The 21,926-nt window shown below is 41.0% G+C and overlaps 1 protein-coding gene across 1 annotated transcript in view; it reads right to left on the bottom strand.

The window, feature by feature from the left end:
- Positions 1-1,593: 1,593 nt before the first annotated feature.
- The window catches only part of lhfpl4a (LHFPL tetraspan subfamily member 4a), a 56,306-nt gene continuing 35,973 nt past the window's right edge, over positions 1,594-21,926 (bottom strand). The window contains exons 2-5 of the mRNA XM_060918284.1: positions 16,778-17,014; positions 12,551-12,567; positions 11,564-11,602; positions 1,594-1,647 (exon numbers count right to left, since the gene is read on the bottom strand). Coding sequence (XP_060774267.1) covers positions 1,594-1,647; positions 11,564-11,602; positions 12,551-12,567; positions 16,778-17,014 — 347 coding nt within the window. The remainder of the gene's footprint in view (positions 1,648-11,563; positions 11,603-12,550; positions 12,568-16,777; positions 17,015-21,926) is intronic.

Below are 21,926 nucleotides of genomic sequence, written 5' to 3' on the forward strand. Positions count from 1 at the left end.
ACAGCGCTAACCACTACACCACCGTGCCGTCCATAGTTTTTCAAAAACTGAAAATTAATCAGTCGTTCAATCACTTCACTGCATCGCTGTGACCAAAACCGTTTTTCCTTCTTAGGTTAAACATGAGGATGCCAAAGTGTGAAGCTATTTCCGGATGTTCCGAAACTCACAATGGTTTGAACTGAGACTCGGGCAGAGTTTAGGATTGTTCTGTAATTAAAAAGGTTCATTTACCTGGAGCTGATTGTAGTACAGGGATTGTTCATTGCAGAAGTGAACAAAATGTTTCTTAGCTAATGTGAGTTTAGAAGCTAACACTGAGATGAATCTTCAGTCTGCTTGTATCCCCTTGAAGACAAACAAATGCTCCTTGACCTCATATGTTGACCCATCATGGTCAGCTATGTTGTGCTGTGCAGTTGGTCTCACTGATGCTCGACTTGTTGGGTCTGAGAAATGATGAAATACAACTTATCAGTGCTCCACTTGTCGGGCCTGAGTAGAATGCAGCATGCAGGGCTTTTTATCAAGACAAAATGCATGAAACAAACAAAAAAACGTAACAGGATTATAACAAGCAAGATTAAGTAACGAGTGAAATTATTGTCAGCAGAATGCAAAAATTGTCATTTTGCTAGTCATTGTTTGTCACTTCCCTGCTGTTTTATAGAGGCTAATTAAAACAAATAAAAAAAAAGACAGAGATTAAATAACCAGTGAAGCTGTGTGAATGGAAAGTTCCATGCCAAAATAAATGTTTAACCTTCAGACATTAACTTAGCCTCCTCATGGTGTGGAGCTATAAACTTTGAGAACCGGCCGTTCCCATTTGATCAAGAGATGAAGAAATGGCAAGGAGTTTCACAAGTCCTCTCCAGGGTAGAGTGGGAATATAGTTTGGGTCAATAAACGTGTCTGTACCCTGTCTCCATAGAAATCTATTATTTACAAATTAACTACTTCTTTTCTCATACTAATCTCTGGTTGTTGACCACGTGTACAAAGAAGGGAGTTCAAAATCTTCCAGAAAAAAAGTAGGTCTTCAAAATTACATCTTGTGCTGTACAAAATGTTGCCCCTTTTTTCTTTTCTTTGATTTTTGGCTTGATTTTTTTTTTAAATTTATCTGTCTCTTGTAGCACCCAAGCACTTATACATATGCATTAATTCATTATTAGAATGTATTTTTTTAAAAGCTAGAAATAATTGCTTTTTCCCATTTTAGATAAAATATGTAAATTTGAACATAATACTGCTGTTGCAAGCATAATTATCACTGTAACATTGTAATCATAGTAATAACATAGAATAATAATACTGTGTAAGGTTCATCATTTTCCCAGAGTTGTTGGATTTGTAAAGCTGATTTTTTTAAATTGATTTTTTTGTCTTGATTTTAAATTCTCTTTAAACAGGTGCATGTAAGCGGAACAGGTTCTCTTCTTGAAGTGTGCTCCAGGCCAGTCCTATATTACAAAGAGCTGAGCTAGCAGCTTCCTAACTGAGGTCAGAGACGCAGACCTGAGAGGACAAGGAGAGAAGGACACGGGGGATGAAGAAGGAAGAGAAGAAAGAAATGGAGGTGGCGTCTCTTTAATGGAACCGCTGGACTCCAAAACGTGGATCCTTCGTGTCACGGATCTCAATCTAAAAAGAAACAAAAGAGAAAGAGTGAGGCAAACTCCAGGCAGTAAGTCCATCTGGACCAAGATTGGATCATACATCCAGATTGAGTCTGAGCAGCCTAAAGAATCAACAGTGCAACGTAGGGAAAGAACAAAAAGATGCTGTGATGGTTTACACTTATGGGGTATAACCAGAGTGAGTGCAGAGTTGCAGGGGTAAGAGACAGCAAGATTTCGATCATTCAGGACAACATGACCTCTTCACGTCAATTTCCCTGACCTGTGTTAGTGTATACAACGGTTTTGACTTGTCCTGGGAGTATTGCATGTTGATTGTAAAAATACATCCTGTAAATCTTAATGTAAAAGCTTCTCTTCATCATCTTTTTCTCTTTAGCCAAATATATAAAAGGTGTGTGTGGGAATGTGTACACCAAGCTTGGAGTCAATCTCTCCTCGAATATCTCTTGAATAATGAGAGAGGTGCTAGCAATTGTGTGCTTTTGTGTCTCAGCCCAACCTCAATCACCAACTAGTTTTCATAAACTCAGGATTACGCATCAACTAATATTAATTTGATTAGAATCCAGCAGCCCATTCGTTCTTACTGTTAGTTGCTCTCTCTCGCTCTCGCTCTCTCTCTCTCACACACACACACACACACACACACACACACACACACACACACACACACACACCCTTATCAACTCACAAATGCAGAGTCTTTGTTCTTCCTTCATCACTGATATTCAATCTTTTTCTTCCTCCCTCTTAAGTCAGTTAAAGTGATATCGTGATATGTCTGAGGAGTGCCATTTCTGTAGGCTGTCATGCTTTACGTCTGTCTACCACCATTTCAGGTAAATGCTTTTAAACTCATACCACATTTCTCTCGCTCAGCACATTCCTTCCATTTCCAGTCCATTATACCTTACACATACCCCGAACCTCTCACCCTGCCAATACAATCCCCTTCTGTCTTTAAGAAGAGAGTTTGAGCATAGAATCCTGTCGGATCTCATCCCACTTTCACTGTGAACATAGCCATTAAATATTACAGTAGGCAGGGATACATACCGTAAAGCCTCTCATATAAACAAATGGAATATTACATAAACAATATCCAGAAACTATTGTTAGGGCTACACTGAAAAATGAAAATGTGAACATTTTCAGAATGCCAAATTTCACAGACTTTTTTTGTCCTGGAGCATCCTTCCATCAAACAATACAACATACTTTCAGATTATGTTCACAAGTGGTTGAGATACTGCAGAGATTCTTCTGAACAAATGTTGCTTCAGACCAAAACAAACATGGCAGACTTGGCTCAGGTGTCATTGATTGATTGTCTTTTAAACAGTGTGGCAGCGGGGGCGTGGCTAAGCGTTGGCTTGCGACTGGAGGGCGGGGCCAGGGAAGGTGAGTGGCAAAGTCAGTACACCTATTGTCGATTAATGTGGTGTGTGTGTGTGAGTGACAACAGGGGATAGAAAAAGAGGGAGAAAGCGAAGAAAGGGGATCTCTCCCAACCAGAGCAAATGTGTGTGTGTGTGTGTGTGTGTGTGTGTGTGTGTGTGTGTGTGTGTGTGTGTGTGTGTGTGTGTGTGAGCAAGCAAACAAGAGTAGTAAGCTGAAAAGCAAGCACGATATTTAAAAAAAAAAAGTTTCTGTTGACATCAGTCCCTGCCTGTGCTCTGGTCGGGACAGATCCCCTTTCTTTGCTCTCTCCCCCGTTGTCACTGCAACACACACACCACATTAATCGACAACAGGTGTTTGCCACTCACCCTCCCTTGGCCCTGCCCTCCATTCACAAGCCGATGCTTGGCCACGCCCCCGCTGCCACAAACAGTACATCAAAATCATCCATCCATCCATTATCTGTAGCCGCTTATCCTGTTCTACAGGGTCACAGGCAAGCTGGAGCCTATCCCAGCTGACTACGGGCGAAAGGCGGGGTACACCCTGGACAAGTCGCCAGGTCATCACAGGGCCGACACACAGAGACAAACAACCATTCACACTCGCATTCACACCTACAGTCAATTTAGAGTCACCAGTTAACCTAACCTGCATGTCTTTGGACTGTGGGGGAAACCGGAGCACCCGGAGGAAACCCATGCAGACATGGGGAGAACATGCAAACTCCGCACAGAAAGGCCCTCGCCGGCCACGGGGCTCGAACCCGGACCTTCTTATTGCTGTGAGGCAACAGTGCTAACCACTACACCACCGTGCCACCCAAATCAAAATCATGTTTTCACACAAAACCATTGCCGTCCCCTACACTACAGGAGGTTGAGTCGTAAAATACTTAACAGGTTTAACATTAGCATTGTTAAATTGGTGCAGCCACAACTGGACTGTAGTGGGTTTCCCAAAAGCCTCTTAACACTAAGAGCATCTTAAAGGAGATACGCAGAACCTTTATTTTTAAATACATTTCTGAGTGGATAGTATCGCCATCCTTGACTCTTGTACGCTGCATAAATGGGAATAACAAATATATATTTTTGAGAGTTAAAATCGACCGCAAAATTGGCATTCGAGCTGCCCCGCTGAGCCAGCCAGCCCTGAGTGCGTGATGTCACAGCGGAAACCGGTTTTAAGGCCGAGGCCTTTCACAGCTATAGACCAAAGTCATATAAATAAATATTTTTGGTGAAAGTAAGAAATACCGTTACCGAGACTGATTTGACTTCATTGATTGTGGGTTGACTCTCATTAAAACAGGATAGGTGCTATAACTTATGCAACATACATGTACATGCATGCATTTTCACTGATAAAACATAAAAAGCTAATTAAATAATCAGATAAACTGAGACAATCACATTCTGAAGCAAATTAAATAATTTTATACCGGTAACTTAAACACACGATACAAGTTACATGTATTAATCTAAATGCAGGTAAACAACAAGTGTTGTTTTTGTTGCTTTGTATCCAAATGAGAGTCGCTTCTTGAAGGCAGGCCTTGTGGCCGATTGTTCTGAAACAATCTGACTTTCAGTTGTTCGTTCAGTTCTCTGTTCATTCGCTTCTTCCACATAAGGGTGAGATATTGCTGCTGAGGCAAGTATATGCAGCGGAGAACTCAGACGGCTGGTCCACTCATTCTCCATTTTCTCCATGTTGAGTACTCCGCCATTACTGCTCGGCTCAGGCAATTACTAAAACCCAGGACGGGACGTCACCGGTTTTAGCAACAATCGCGGGGAGGTCACTGCCCGAGCGATATGTCCCGTCCCAGGTTTTAGCAACAACCCTTGGCTCATACTCCAGGAGAACCGGTGCAACTGAACTTACTTTCCTTTTCTTGTAGTTTTCTTTTCCTTTAATTGTTGGTACTGCACCCCCTTTCAATACGGGCTTATAGCCAACGCTCCTCAACAGATCAGAGGTCTCATATGAGTCTTCAGTAAAATGTGCAGAGCAGAGGAGAAACCACTTCATAGGTGCTCAATGTGCCCGTGAACTTCTCGCAAAACACGTCCAAATCTTTGCAGTTTGAACATTCTTGGGCCATGAATGTAACGTAAATCCACCTTCTGTTGTGTTGCTGCACCCGACAGTAACACATCTACATGACATGGTGATAAATTAGCTCAAAATGGAGGATCGGAGTTGCAGTCAGCTCTGTGTTTTAGTATAGCGGAAATGGCGATGAGACCGATAGCCTTCCTGCGGTGATGTCACAGATGTCAAGGTCATTCATTCAGACCGCTCCCTCTATAAATCACTTTAATCATAAAAATTACTATATTAGATTTATTGTTAACACTTAAAACTATTCCTGTGCCATTCTTGAGTCTCAAGACATTTATAAACAAAGTGAGGTCATGGTTCTGCGTATCTCCTTTAATTACGAGAAAGTGTGTTCAATGTGCTGTTTGCTGTACCATTTAATGATGATCTTTGTGCTACGATGCTTTTGGGAAACTTGGCACTGTGAGGGGTTAAGTTCGGATTTTACACACCTGACTTCACCGGATAATTTGTGTAAAATTAATAATGTCATACCTTTTTTTGTGACTTTTCATTTGGTTTTATTACACAGGGTTCCCACTCCACATCAAATGTCAAGTTCCCTGACTTTTTCCTGACCTTCACTGACTAAAATAACTGAATTCCCATGACTGATAATGAACGGGAAAACAGGTCGCCTTAATGCTGAGCAGGCAAACACCAGCCACAGTATTTTAAACCCGTTCATTTGTGAGCTTTATTTACTAATTCACAGATGTTTTCCATACAAAAATTTGTTTACACTGCTTAAACCTAGTGAAATACTGCCATTTTGACAAATTGGCAAGTAAAATTGAAACATGCTACAAACAAAATTCCCTGACATTCCATGACTCGGCCCAAAATATGATCAAATCCCCTGACTTTCCGTGACTAGAATGGGCTTTTTAATATCCCATAATATTCCAGAAATTCCATGACCCGTGGCAACCCTGATTACAGGTATGCTTCTGCTGTCTTCCAGGGCTGGAACGCAGTTACCCTCAAAACCAAATACTCCATTTCAAAGACCTGTTTTGCCATTTAAGAAGAACAACAACAACTTTATTCATCACATGCTTGTGAGATTCCTCTTTGCATTTAACCCATCTGAAGCAGTGAACACACACATGTGAGCAATGAGCACACACACACATACCCAGAGCAGTGGGCAGCCATGCTAACAGCGCCCAGGGAGCAGTTGGGAGTTAGGTACCTCGCTCAAAGGCACCTCAGCCCAAGGCCGTCCCATATTAACCTAACCGCATGTCTTTGGACTGTGGGGGAAACTGGAGCACCTGGAGGAAACCCACGCAGACACAGGGAGAACATGCAAACTCCACACAGAAAGGCCCCCGCTGGCTGCTGGGCTCGAACCCAGAACCTTCTTGCTGTGAGGCGACCGTGCTAACCACTTACACCACAGACAGTTCTTTGTCATCTGGTGATCTTTAATAATATATGTAGACTGTACATTAAATAGTGATGGTTTACATGAATGAACGTTTGAAAAGAAATTTTAACCAACAGCTTGCTTGAAAACTTACAAATCTGCACACGATCCTTTTGAGCTGAGGCCTGAAGGAGCTATACTATTTATGTGGCCTGCTAGATGACCCACTGAGAAGCGCTGCACAATTTAATGAAAACTGGATTCAATAAACAAAAATCAATCTGAGGAGGTTCTTCAGGCAAGAATAGACTGCAGTAACATAGAGGGAGATTACATAAGCAAATAATCTGTCATAACAACATTATTGACCTACTTATGACGCCTGATGACACAAAGCTTGATGTCCCACTTGGTCTAGGCAATTCGCTGCACCACCAGACAGTAAACAACCAAAGCATCCCCTCATTTAAAGGGAAAAAAAGGGTGAATGAGAAAGAGAAACATATGGTGGAGCACTGTGATACCACCTGGTCCCCTTTAAATCCCCCTTCCCCTGCTTTGTGTACTTATGGTGTCTTTGGGCCAGATGCCCAGGCTCAGCTTCGCTGCCTTGCACGCGATCATTAACATTTGGCCTCAGATGGACAATCTAAATATCTTAATTACCCTAGTCTGGGTAAGTTCGGCAGACAGAGGACTCCTCCTACTTGGGATTCTTTGAAGACATTTACCTAGGTTCATGGCGCATAATATGGACATGACAGTGTAGAAGTGCTACAGGCAGCACTCCGGCTCAAGATATGTGTAAGGTGTAATGGACTGTAAATTCTCAGTCCACAAAGCCATCTCAACTGACCTTATGACTCTTATAGTGAATTTATTGCTTTTGCTATAAATTTCCTCTCTGTACACTGTCAGAAACAGGGGTACAGTAGGAGTCCATTTCTGTCCCCCAAGTTACAGTCTACACTAATGCACCATCTAGGGCTCATTATTACACCTCAAGGTAACTATGTGTACCTTTTTAGGGCCAAAAAGGTACATATACAGTATATTCCCAATCAGTATATAAAGTATACAAATAAGTACCTGAGAGGGTACTGCCCCAGTGACAAGCCGTTGTACCCCTAAAGTTACAATAATGTACTTTATTTTCTGAGAGTGTACACTGTAGTGTTAATTCGATCTTTGTTAAAACTCACCTAACACTTCTTGTGAAAAAGTATCTTGCGTTCCCATAATTATACGACAAAGTTTCACAGAGATGGTTGTGGGACATAGACCTCATTTCTTCACGTCAACAATATTATAACACGGCTAACTAACAGCAAGGCATAGGTGTTTGGTTTGCCTTGAACTGTTTGATTTCTTTCATGTCCTTACTACCAAAAAACATGGGTTTTAGAAAAAAGAAAAGTGAGCATTTTATGTTTTATCTTGCATTACTTCAATAACTTTGTATCAGCTAATTCTGACAATGCAAAATGAATGCAAAAATTATCTTGTTTTTCTAGTTTTCATGTTTTTAAATGAAGTCATTTTGAAATGTATATTTCTGGAATGCAAAACTCATTACATTTCAGCAAAATCTAAAGACTAAGTGCACATCAAGGAGCTAGTTTCCTATGAGAAGAGGAAAAATTACTACAATAAATAAATAAATAAATAAATAAACAAACATCTCCCCAATACATGACATCTCAGACTGTGATTTACAGCTAGCAATTTAAAAAAAAGCAAAAAAAAAAAGCTTCCCATTCCACCTAAGGACCCTTGAAGAAACTGGCTAAATAACTGTCCAATTACTGACGTTTATATATTTTTTATTTGTAATTTGAAGCTCCATCTTTGCGCTCAAAGTAGAAGCTCTGGGTAGCAAATGATAAACTTATTCAATGATAAAATGACTTACATGATGCATCCCAGTGTATTTGTGTAATCCCAGCTACTACTACTCCTACTACTACTACTACTACACAATAAGTCTCCAGGCCAAAACCAGCAGGCTCAAGAACAGTTTCTTTCACCAGGCGGTCAGGAGGCTCAACTCCCACCCTGTTCTGCCCCTGCCCCCCCTCTGCCCCCTGCCACAGATTCTGCTCGCACACACCCCTGCCCCCCCTTCAGCATCTGACATGTCATCCTCACAGTTCCCCCCCCAACACACACACACACACACACACACACACACACACACACACACACACACACATCTCAACGTTCATTAACACACTGAACTCAGGGACCGCACATCTCACTTTACCTTGCTCATTTACACTATTCCGCACTACCTCACCTAAACAGCTGCTAGTTTGTTTATACTGCTTATTTCATGTTCTATACCTCAAGTGCCCTTGACTGTTTGTTTATTTGCACCAATTTACGCATGTGTGTATATGTACAACCCCGATTCCAAAAAAGTTGGGACAAAGTACAAATTGTAAATAAAAACGGAATGCAATAATTTACAAATCTCAAAAACTGATATTGTATTCACAATAGAACATAGACAACATATCAAATGTCGAAAGTGAGACATTTTGAAATTTCATGCCAAATATTGGCTCATTTGAAATTTCATGCCAAATATTGGCTCATTTGAAATTTCATGACAGCAACACATCTCAAAAAAGTTGGGACAGGGGCAATAAGAGGCTGGAAAAGTTAAAGGTACAAAAAAGGAACAGCTGGAGGACCAAATTGCAACTCATTAGGTCAGTTGGCAATAGGTCATTAACATGACTGGGTATAAAAAGAGCATCTTGGAGTGGCAGCGGCTCTCAGAAGTAAAGATGGGAAGAGGATCACCAATCCCCCTAATTCTGCACCGACAAATAGTGGAGCAATATCAGAAAGGAGTTCGACAGTGTAAAATTGCAAAGAGTTTGAACATATCATCATCTACAGTGCATAATATCATCAAAAGATTCAGAGAACCTGGAAGAATCTCTGTGCGTAAGGGTCAAGGCCGGAAAACCGTACTGGGTGCCCGTGATCTTCGGGCCCTTAGACGGCACTGCATCACATACAGGCATGCTTCTGTATTGGAAATCACAAAATGGGCTCAGGAATATTTCCAGAGAACATTATCTGTGAACACAATTCACCGTGCCATCCGCCGTTGCCAGCTAAAACTCGATAGTTCAAAGAAGAAGCCGTATCTAAACATGATCCAGAAGCGCAGACGTCTTCTCTGGGCCAAGGCTCATTTAAAATGGACTGTGGCAAAGTGGAAAACTGTTCTGTGGTCAGACGAATCAAAATTTGAAGTTCTTTATGGAAATCAGGGATGCCGTGTCATTCGGACTAAAGAGGAGAAGGACGACCCAAGTTGTTATCAGCGCTCAGTTCAGAAGCCTGCATCTCTGATGGTATGGGGTTGCATTAGTGCGTGTGGCATGGGCAGCTTACACATCTGGAAAGACACCATCAATGCTGAAAGGTATATCCAGGTTCTAGAGCAGCATATGCTCCCATCCAGACGACGTCTCTTTCAGGGAAGACCTTGCATTTTCCAACATGACAATGCCAAACCACATACTGCATCAATTACAGCATCATGGCTGCGTAGAAAAAGGGTCCGGGTACTGAACCGGCCAGCCTGCAGTCCAGATCTTTCACCCATAGAAAACATTTGGCGCATTATAAAACGGAAGATACAACAAAAAAGACCTAAGACAGTTGAGCAACTAGAATCCTACATTAGACAAGAATGGGCTAACATTCCTATCCCTAAACTTGAGCAACTTGTCTCCTCAGTCCCCAGACGTTTACAGACTGTTGTAAAGAGAAAAGGGGATGTCTCACAGTGGTAAACATGGCCTTGTCCCAACTTTTTTGAGATGTGTTGTTGTAATGAAATTTAAAATCACCTAATTTTTCTCTTTAAATGATACATTTTCTCAGTTTAAACATTTGATATGTTATCCATGTTCTATTCTGAATAAAATATGGAATTTTGAAACTTCCACATCATTGCATTCCGTTTTTATTTACAATTTGTACTTTGTCCCAACTTTTTTGGAATCAGGGTTGTATGTATATATGAGTGTTTAGTCTATGTCTAGTTCTTATCTAGAGTGTTTATACTGTTTATATTGTTTGTTTGTTTTTTTCAATTACTCTATTTTTATTTATTGCATTGCCTGTTTGCACCGTGGGTCAGAGAGGACTGAAATTTCATCTGTGCTGTATGTCGAGCATGTATAGCATATTTGACAATAAAGTTGACTTGACTTGACTTAATAATAATAATAATAATAATAATAATAATAATAATAATAATAATAATGTTACATTTATATAGCGCCTTTCTCAAACTCAGGGTCACTTTACATAGGTGAAGAAAACAAAACAAAGAAAACAGAACACACACACTCTCAAAAATCAATCAATCAATCAATCAATCAATCAATCAATCAATCAATCAATCAATCAATCAATCAATCAATCAAAATGTCCAGAATTCCAGAGCTTGGGGGCCATGGCACTGAAGGACCTGCCACCCAGGGTAGCGAGTCAAATATACCTAAGAGAGTCATATACAGGGGGCTGCAAAAGTAGGTCTACAGTAATGAAAAACAAAACATTTGCACAAAATGTTAGTATTAAATGAAACCTAGCACCACTACTATTATAATACTAGTAATACTGGAATAATCCTTACTGTATACCTACTTTTGCAGCCCCCTGTAATACCTAAGCAAATATCAAAATGTGTAATTATACTGTTCCTTGACATCAATGGCATCTGGGAAATGTTGGTTGCAAGTCATATTACTTTTACTAGCTTCATTCCTAATTCTTAAATTCAGGATAAGGTGATGCATATTTAAAAGGAGGACATCACAAATTAGTAAAAATGGGAAATTTCTGTACCACTCGATCAGCAGCAATAAACCAAAGGGAGAACATTCAAATCCAACATCTCTTTGGCTAAAACAGATTCAAGCTGCATGCTAGGACTGCATGCATATATCTATAGAAGGGAAACATGGGTGACAAATTGATCATTTAGTTTAGTTGTTTATCTTACACCATCCATTCGGAGTGTCGAGGTCAGGTGCAGTGGCTGCTGAGAAGAAAACAGCACTATTAAACATACTAGTAAGACATGTACACTAGATATTGTAGATATAACACTTTGCATGCTCTGCATGAAGAAAACGTGTGTAGATCTTAATATTCAGATCTTTTCCTGAAATAATAATGTTTTCCCAATTTCCTACCTCACTCGCCTATAAACTGATCTATTAGGCCTGCATGTCTTACATTAGAGAGGTCCATCAGTTCATTCTAACCTGGAGGACCACTGACTATTTTTTGTTCATTTTTCAGTGAACCATTTTGCCAGTTGAATTTGTTCTGTTTTGACTATAATACAAACAGTTGGACATTTCTTGTTGTTTTTTTTTTTTCGTGCGCACCAGCAAAGCTTTTAAGCATGCATTTTTTTTCATGCAGCCTATTGTTTGGTTATCACACCAAATTTCTTTTGTTTTATGCATTTATGTATTTGTCATCCAGTAATTAAGCTGTAGGTCTCCCCTTTCATTGTCTGCTTTAAAGGTGTAAGTGTAAATACATGCTGGTCTGCAGGGCTGCCAGGAACGTGTTGCGACTCAACCGAATCTGTTCTCTGACCTGACATCTCACGCATTTGCATTTTCCAGGAGGGAAGCATGTGCCGCTGGAGGCTTCTGTAACACAAAACAGTTCTCTACTGCTTGTTTCCTGAACACGCTTCCTCGATTGTGTTAGCCTCCAATGCCATGCATCTGCCCTTCTGTGACCCAGCATCTCTAAGGGATGGCTGAGCTCGCTGTCATCTGTGTAAAATCTTGGTGTGACACTGGGGGTTCAGGTTTGGGAGCACCAACACACAAGCATGGGGTGGGAAATCTAAGCACTAACCCAGAGCATACATAATGCCAGGATACTACAGCACCACAACACTGTTTTAGAGCACGACCACTGCATACAGCAACACAAGCACGGAAGCCACAGCAATGGGGAAACTTACCCTTGATACAGCAAAGTCTGTAAAGACAGAATAGAAATGGTTGTTTAGTTCGGGCTGCATTTATATGAAGGTGCGTGTGCATCAAGGATAAATTTGCACACTGTTGCCAAAATGTGTTGGTATAGAGTTAATGAACAAATCTGGTAAGGCAGTTCATTTGATTAGTTTCTCTTCTGTCATGTTGAAGTAAAAGAAGGAACCACATGCAATGTAGTCTATCACTAACATTCATAAATAACATGGCGTTTGTCGAGGTAGTAGAAGTCTGCCTCCCATTGCCCCATTACGATAGGATTTACAGTGCCCGTGGAATGCCATCCAAAGCCCTGACTGCTATCGTAAATCATCAGGATGTTTGGAGTGCGCAAGACCAAAGCCATTTCCAACATCCTCTCACATTCTGAAACATGTAAATGTCTATCTGAACCTCAGGCCGCAGCACTAAAAACACACACACACACACACAAAAAAAATCACACCTTTGAAAAAAACATCATTCTTAATTCGAACATTCTTTCTGAATAAGAATTAATTAAGACAACGTGTGCTGTGTGGTGGACAGCGAAGTGCCTTTTTGATATCTTTAATAATATGCAGTGAATAATTTATCTTCTGCGTTGTGCTGCCCTTGTTGTCCAGGTGCACACTCGGGTTACTTAGGCCATGTACACACGTAGCCGGGTATTTTTAAAACCGAATATTCCCCCCCTCCGTTTATAAAAATGTTTTATCCACACCACCTCGTCTTCGAAAAAAATCCCTTCCACACATAACCGAACATCTGCGTTTTCAATCACATTCATAAGCATTCCAAACCTGTAGATGGCATTATTTCCCCAAATCCTACCCCCTAATCACATCAGAATAGCCCTCTGTTGGCGTCACTTCCGCCTAAACATAAAACATGGCGCCAAGCTTGTTCGTCTGGACAGTCTCGGAGACAGAATTGCTTCTAAACACAATTTTGGAGTATAAACTTCAAAAGACTCAAGAAAACGTTGATTGGGAATCTTGTCAGTAGTTGGGCTTCTAAAATTAAACATGTAAATAGCACCTGCACAATAATTAACGCTTTCAAGGCACTACTCCGATCCATTACTCTTTGTCCATGCTTAATCTGGCTTCTGCAGCAAACAAAGGTCGCACGTTTGACATCATGGCAAATTTGTTGTCATTTTTTTGGCGCAGATTGTGACGTTCTAAAACGCAAAACTCCGGTTATCTTTGTCTACACGAAAAGGCATGCACGGAGTTTTCAAAAATCTTCACTTTGCCCGGAGTTTTTTTAAATATTCGTTTTTGATGTGTTTTCATGTGGATGACAGGCCAAAACGTAGAAAAATATCTTAGATTTAGCAGATACCCGGCTACGTGTGGACGGGGTCTTAGAGATGTGTGTCAGGCTCAGCAGCAGCAGGATTCCCTCCAGGTTCCGTAAAAATGTAATGCATGACGCCATGGCTTGCGTGTGCCTGCTCACTAATGTTAAAGGCATGTGACTCAACTTAGCATTTAGCATGATGAAGGAGGGGTGCTTTAGGTAGGGAGTGGGAATTCGTACTCAGGAAGAAAGGTGTGATCAATTCTGAAGGGTTTTTTTTTCCGAAAGAGAGTAAATGGGGAGCAGAGAGGATTAAAGTCAGAGAGAAGAAATAGAAACTGGGGGATGCTTAGCAACCTGCCATGAGGGTTTTATTGATGCTGCAACGCAAATTTCCTGACTACCACAGATGCTGTGCACAAGCTCACATGCACACACAAAACTACCCCCTCTTCAATTCTCTCCACCTTAGTGCTACATCCCTCTTTAAAAAAAACCCTCATATGAAATTGAATTATCAGCTTGAGTGGGGTGTGATAATAGTGTGTGTGTTTGAGAGAGAGAGAGAGAGATGGGGGAGAGAGACACAGCTGCAGAGTGCCCAGTCGCTGGGGAGAGAGCAGCAGCCCTTCTTATCCTGCCGAATCAGACATGTAACCATGGCAACTTCCTCAATAGAATCAGGAGGCTATGAAGGTGGTTATTTTTTCTTCTTTTCTACCCCCTTTCTTTCTTTCTTTCTTTCTTTCTTTCTTTCTTTCTTTCTTTCTTTCTTTCTTTCTTTCTTTCTTTCTTCAGACAGTTTGATGAATTCTTCCCCCCCCCCTGTTCTTTTCCCTCCCGTTGACTTTCATTCATGTTGTATTACTTTCCATCAAGGCTGTGATGATTCTTATCATAAATGATTTACTAGCATTAAAGCAAACTCTCTTCTAAACCCTTAGTAAACCACATTCCTCCCTCTTTTGTGTCGGAATTACAAGCATGCTATAAAAGAGAATCTCGCAGGATGATGAAATCTGCTTGTCGTACAATAGCAACATGGATCAGTCTACCATAGTGGTCTGGGTTAAGAGGGAAAGATGAAATATTTATGAACATTTGCCCTCTCTTATGCTTTCATGAGTCAGTTCAACTCCCCCTTCCCCCATCCCTCAACCTACTTCCTCCAAACATCAGTCGACAGAGAGGAGTAAACAAAATAAAATGGAGGCGGTAGGAAACAAGCGCCACCATCTCACCAAGACCCACATTAATGCAGCAGTCATTTTGTTTAAAGCAGGGATTTCCCTGCTCTTTTTTTTCTTGCTGAAGAATTAGTAGAAACCATATGAGCTTTCTGGTTTGTTTCAAGTGGTCTGTAATGGCAGGGGAGTGGAATGACTTGTTCCTAATGGTTCCTAATAGTTATTGATGGCTGATCAAATTTTTTTGCTAATGGCAATTGAGTGGTGGTATTTGATTGTATCTAGAAATGGAAACCTACAGGAATCTGTAGGAAAACTATTAAGCCAATTCTCATTACATGATTGAAATCACTGGAAATTTTCCTAATAAATTGTGGGTGTTTTTTTCCCCCTTTTGGAAAGTTCCAGGAGCACAAAGACTTTCAGATAGAGGTTACTGGTTGTTTTCTTCCATTTCAAATTGTTTTAAATCTGGCTTATGATTTCACCCAAACGCAGTCCTTCTACCCCTTCAGCAGAGTATAATGTATATGTTTTTATTCTATCCACATTCACTGGATATGAGCAATCACGCGCTCTGATTGGCTACTCTACTACTAGGCTATCAGCTCATATACCGTGAGAAGAGAAAAACAAAATGGCGGAGCATCTTGCTGAACCAACCGAGGACAAAATAAAAGCTACTTGAAAACAAAACCACAAAAAATACAAAAAAGCAACAAAATATGGAATAAAAGTATTTGATTGTAAGAACGTATCTTTTTTTATTTTTCAAGAATTATTATTATCGCATTTTTCATAAATTGCTACTGTCATTTCGCCGGTTTGTTTACATTCTAAGCGGAAATGATGTTGCCGACATTTTGTATAAAGTTTTTATTTCTCGAATTTGCAAGAAATAAAAATAAAAATGCTCTGTTTCTCAAAATCCAGTGAATGTGGATAGAATAAAACAGTTACTCCACTCAATCTCGTTGTACATGGCTTATAGCCAACTCGGCACTACACGCCTCATCAGCTATCAGCTCATGTACGACTCGATTTCATGGAATAACTGTTAATTATACAGACCAATAAGGATTCATATTATTGTGGTTCCTGCAGTCAAATATTATCCATCCAGTAGCCAACTCAAGAAACAGAAGGTTGCTGGTTCAAACACCAGTTCAATCACAAAATCAGAGATGTTGATTCCAAATGTTTATCACCATTTCTTTTGTCATATTTTCCACCATGTGTATCTTTTAATGGAAAATTCAGTTTTTATGCACATTATGTTATGCTTCGACCAAACAAACAGTCCACTCACTCTCCTGAATTCCCACAGAAACACACATCTTGCCATGAAAAGGTCTGTGTTTGTTTATTTTCTGTCAAGCTTGTTAGTCGTGAGGTTTGTTGGCATGTGTATTAAAATCCAGTGGACATCAAGCTTATTTATTGATCTGTTGATGTTCAGGTGGCGTGCTTTCAGTACTTTTAGTGCTTGCTCTCTTTCCCAAATGTGAATTTCTGCAAACAGAAGCATGGCCTTTTCTGCTGAATGGCTGTCTTTCCTTTGCGCCGTTCTGAATTCTACTTGCCAAAAAGATGTTAAACATAACTGCTTGTATAAACTATGCTCAATTTGCTCATGTATTTCTGTGCCTACTGATTTTTATTCCAATTGCACTTGGGTTATGGGATCAGAGCACTCATGCTCAGTAGCCTTCCCCTTACCTTTATTGTCAGCCTTGACTTCATCTTGAAGGAAGTCGCTCTGGCGATTCCCGAGGACGAAGGCAAGGAACGAGAGGATGAGTGCATCCAGGATGCCGATGATGGCCAGGATGTAGGCCCAGCGCACTGAGCAGTTCCCCAGTGTGTACTTTCCACTCTCCTCACCACACAAGTCCTGAACCACCTCTGCATCCCAGCCAGCCGGGAAAATTATACACCCAAACACCAGACACACAGCTACAGAGACAGGAAGAGAGACAAGTTATTCAGACCAGGAAGAAACACGCAAAAGAGAGCTAGAAATGTTGACACTGAAACAACTCCACTGCTCATAAGAACAATATAGGAATATTATAGAAATGGTATTCTTTGAACTGGAAGTTTGATTAAAGGTTACTTAATTAAACTACACAAGAATGCCGTGTTAGGACTGAATTCGTAGAAGCTGTGTAATACTAGCTGCTTAGCATTAATTTTTTGAACTACAATATGGACTTTATCACAGCACTTCCTTCTCAGTACATGTCTGTAAAATAGAAGCTTTCAAGGGTAAGACAGAACAAATTCAAATAATGTGATAGCATATGATATCTTATTCATTTTTTATTGCCCATATAAAGGTAAGCGATCAAAACCATATTATTGCTCACAGCACTACTCAATGTCATAGAGAACAGAGTGTGGGGTAAAGAACTGACACCTCAGCAACTCTGACTATAAAGCAGAGAGTCTTACAGCCTGCAGCAATGAGCAATGCCTCCTCCCACACACACACACATCAAATATCCACATCAGCGGAACTGCGTCTTTCAACAGTGCTGCATGTGCATCATTCTGTTTTAGAGACTTTTTAGTCCATCTGCAAAGAAAAAAAAAACTCAATACTTGCTGCTTGTGAATGCAGTGTTGCTCACTGTAGCAAGTGCAAGAATCGAAGATCGCTCAGAGACTCAGCATTGTTTTTAAACATCAAATGCTTCTTGGCCAGTTTTCCATCCATAATATGTAGCCACTTATCCTGTCCTACAGGGTCACAGGCAAGCTGGAGCCTATCCCAGCTGACTATGGACGAGAGGCTGGGTACACCCTAGACAAGTCGCCAGGTCATCACAGGGCTGACACACAGAGACAAACAACCATTCACATCTACAGTTGATTTAGAGCCACCAATTAGCCTAACCTGCATGTCTTTGGACTGTGGGGCAAATCAGAGCACCCAGAGGAAACCCATGCTGACAAAGGGAGAACATGCAAACTCCACACAGAAAAGCCCTCACCGGCTGCTGGGCTTGAACCCAGGACTTTCTTGCTGTGAGGCAACAGTGCTAACCACTACACCACCGTGCCACTCTTGGCCAGTTTTGAAAAATTATAATTGTAATGACTTATAAGCATAATACCCCAACTTTATCTGACTAAGAGACTAAAGAAGAGTATGAGAAAGTAAAGAGAAAAAGAACTCAACAAAAAGGGCAACGTTCCCCCTGTAAATGGTCAGGGACAGCCACTGCTATCCTGGTCAGGGTCATGTTGGATCTGGAGGAACACTGGTCATGAGGCAGGATTACACCCTGAATGGGATGCCAGTCTAGTACCTTGGGGCAATTTAACATAGCAAATCCAGCTATAGGCATGTTTTTGGGAAGTAGGAGGAAACTGGAGAACCCAGAGGAAATCTACATGAACAGGGGACATTCAAGTCCACGTAGTCAATAACCTGAGCTCCAGATCAATGGCAGGTCCCTGGAGCTGTGATGTGACAAAGCTCCCGACGACACCACCATTCTGAGAACATCTATCTAAAATATACAGTAGTAGGCAGAGGTTCACCTAAACTGGACAGTTGAAGATGGAAAAAACATTGCCTGTTTATTTTTTCCAAGTTTGAGTGAGCCTGTGCCCACTGTAGCCTCAGATTCCTGTTGCTAGTTGTCTTTTTTTGCACTGTCCTTGTTGTCTGCACTTTTGCTGTCAATGTTTGCACTTTATGTTGTGTGTAGTTTATTGTCTGCAATTTTTGCACCCACTGCACGTTATTTTGTTGTGTGTAGATTTGTAGTCCTGTGATGTTTAGTGTAGCACCATGGTCCTGGAAGAACGTTGTTTCATTTTAACTGTGCACCGTACCAACTGCATATGGTTGAAATGACAATAAAAACCTTAACTTTGATCTTTGACCAGTTCTTGGTTGACAGAAGTGGAATACAACATGGTCTTCTGCTGTTATACCCCATCCGCCTCCAAGTTCTACATGTTGTATTTTCTGAGATGTTTTTTCAGCTCAAACTAGCCTGCCTATTCTCCTCTGACCGCTTGCATTAACTGCCACTCACTGGATAGTTTTTTTTTCTTTGCACCATTCTTTGTAAACTCTGTTGTGCATGAAAATCCCAGGAGATGCTTTTCTGCCCATCATGATTGTAAAGAGTGGTTATTTTAGTTACAGCTTGAACCAATCTGGCCAAGTTCTTTGGAGTTCTCCTCAACAAAATGACATTTCTACCCACAGAACTGGCGCTTACTGAATGTTTTTGTTTTTTTGACACCATTCTGTACAAACTCTAGAGATTGTTGTGGGTGAAAATCATCAGTTTCTGAAATACTCAAACCATCTCATCTGCCACCAACAACTATGCCATGGGAAAAATGACTGCAATCATGTTTTCCCCCATTCTGATATTTGATATGAACGTTAACTGAAGCTCTTGACCTGATCTGCATGAATGTGTGCACTGTGCTTCTTGCATGAATTAGCAGGACTACATGTGTTCCTATTAAAATGAACTTATACATTCACATGAATATTGATATCTGGGGAAATGCAGTCACACATACAGTGGTGCTTGAAAGTTTGTGAACCCTTTAGAATTTTCTATATTTCTGCATAAATATGACCTAAAACATCATCAGATTTTCACACAAGTCCTAAAAGTAGATAAAGAGAGCCCAGTTAAACAAATGAAACAAAAATATTATACTTGGTCATTTATTTATTGAGGAAAATGATCCAATATTACATATCTGTGAGTGGCAAAAGTATGTGAACCTTTGCTTTCAGTATCTGGTGTGACCCCCTTGTGCAGCAATAACTGCAACTGAACGTTTCCGGTAACTGTTGATCAGTCCTGCACACCGGCTTGGAGGAATTTTAGCCCATTCCTCCGTACAGAACAGCTTCAACTCTGGGGTGTTGGTGGGTTTCCTCACATGAACTGCTCGGTTCAGGTCCTTTCACAACATTTCGATTGGATTAAGGTCAGGACTTTGACTTGGCCATTCCAAAACATTAACTTTATTCTTCTTTAACCATTCTTTGGTAGAATGACTTGTGTGCTTCGGGTCGTTGTCTTGCTGCATGACCCACCTTCTCTTGAGATTCAGTTCATGGACAGATGTCCTGACATTTTCCTTTAGAATTCGCTGGTATAATTCAGAATTCATTGTTCCATCAATGATGGCAAGCCGTCCTGGCCCAGATGCAGCAAAACAGGCCCAAACCATGATACTACCACCACCATGTTTCACAGATGGGATAAGGTTCTTATGCTGGAATGCAGTGTTTTCCTTTCTCCAAACATAACGCTTCTCATTTAAATCAAAAAGTTCTATTTTGGTCTCATCCATCAACAAAACATTTTTCCAATAGCCTTCTGGCTTATCCACGTGATCTTTAGCAAACTGCAGAGAAGCAGCAATGTTATTTTTGGAGAGCAGTGGCTTTCTCCTTGCAACCCTGCCATGCACACCATTGTTGTTCAGTGTTCTCCTGATGGTGGACTCATGAACATTAGCCAATGTGAAAGAGGCCTTCAGTTGCTTAGAAGTTACCCTGTGGTCCTTTGTGACCTCACTGACTATTACACGTCTTGCTCTTGAAGTGATGTTTGTTGGTCGACCACTCCTGGGGAGGGTAACAATGGTCTTAAATTTCCTCCATTTGTACACAATCTGTCTGACTGTGGATTGGTGGAGTCCAAACTCTTTAGAGATGGTTCTATAACCTTTTCAAGCCTGATGAGCATCAACAATGCTTTTTCTGAGGTCCTCAGAAATCTCCCTTGTTCATGCCATGATACACTTCCACAAACATGTGTTGTGAAGATCAGACTTTGATAGATCCCTGTTCTTTAAATAAAACAGGGTGCCCACTCACTCCTGATTGTCATCCCATTGATTGAAAACACCTGACTCTAATTTCACCTTCAAATTAACTGCTAATCCTAGAGGTTCACATACTTTTGCCACTCACAGATATGTAATATTGGATCATTTTCCTCAATAAATAAATGACCAAGCATAATATTTTTGTCTCATTTGTTTAACTGAGGTCTCTTTATCTACTTTTAGGAATTGTGTGAAAATCTGATGCTGTTTTAGGTCATATTTATGCAGAAATATCTAATCTCATTATCTCTAGCCACATTATCCTGTTCTACAGGGTCACAGGCAAGCTGGAGCCTATCCCAGCTGATTACGGGCGAAAGGTGGGGTACACCCTGGACAAGTCGCCAGGTCATCACAGGGCTGACACATAGATACAGACAACCATTCACACTCACATTCACACCTATGGTCAATTTAGAGTCACCAGTTAACCTAACCTGCATGTCTTTGGACTGTGGGGGAAACCGGAGCACCCGGAGGAAACCCACGCGGACACGGGGAGAACATGCAAACTCCGCACAGAAAGGCACTCGCCGGCCAAGGGGCTCGAACCCGGACCTTCTTGCTGTGAGGCGACAGCGCTAACCACTACACCACCGTGCCGCCCCTGCAGAAATATACAGTAGAAAATTCTAAAGGGTTCACAAACTTTCAAGCACTACTGTATTGCACCAACATAAGGTTTTGGGAGGTATGAGGAAACCCATACAGACGTGGGGAGAACATGTGACACTCCAGTCAGACAATAACCCAAACCCAGGATCAGACCAGGGCCCCTGGAGCTGTGAGGCCGCAACACTGCCTCCCCGCTGTGCCACTGGACCAAGTTGAGACATAAAAGGGGATTCAAATGTTCTGCATTGTGCTAATTCCGCTTGTCTGACAATAATTAAATGATTTATGTCTGTTATTTAGAAATACAGTATGTCCTTTCACAAGCTTGTGGACAATTTATGCACAAACTCATATTCATACACACAGGCTC

This window comes from Neoarius graeffei, chromosome 4, assembly GCF_027579695.1.
Source record: "Neoarius graeffei isolate fNeoGra1 chromosome 4, fNeoGra1.pri, whole genome shotgun sequence".
Classification (NCBI taxonomy): Eukaryota; Metazoa; Chordata; class Actinopteri; order Siluriformes; family Ariidae; genus Neoarius; species Neoarius graeffei.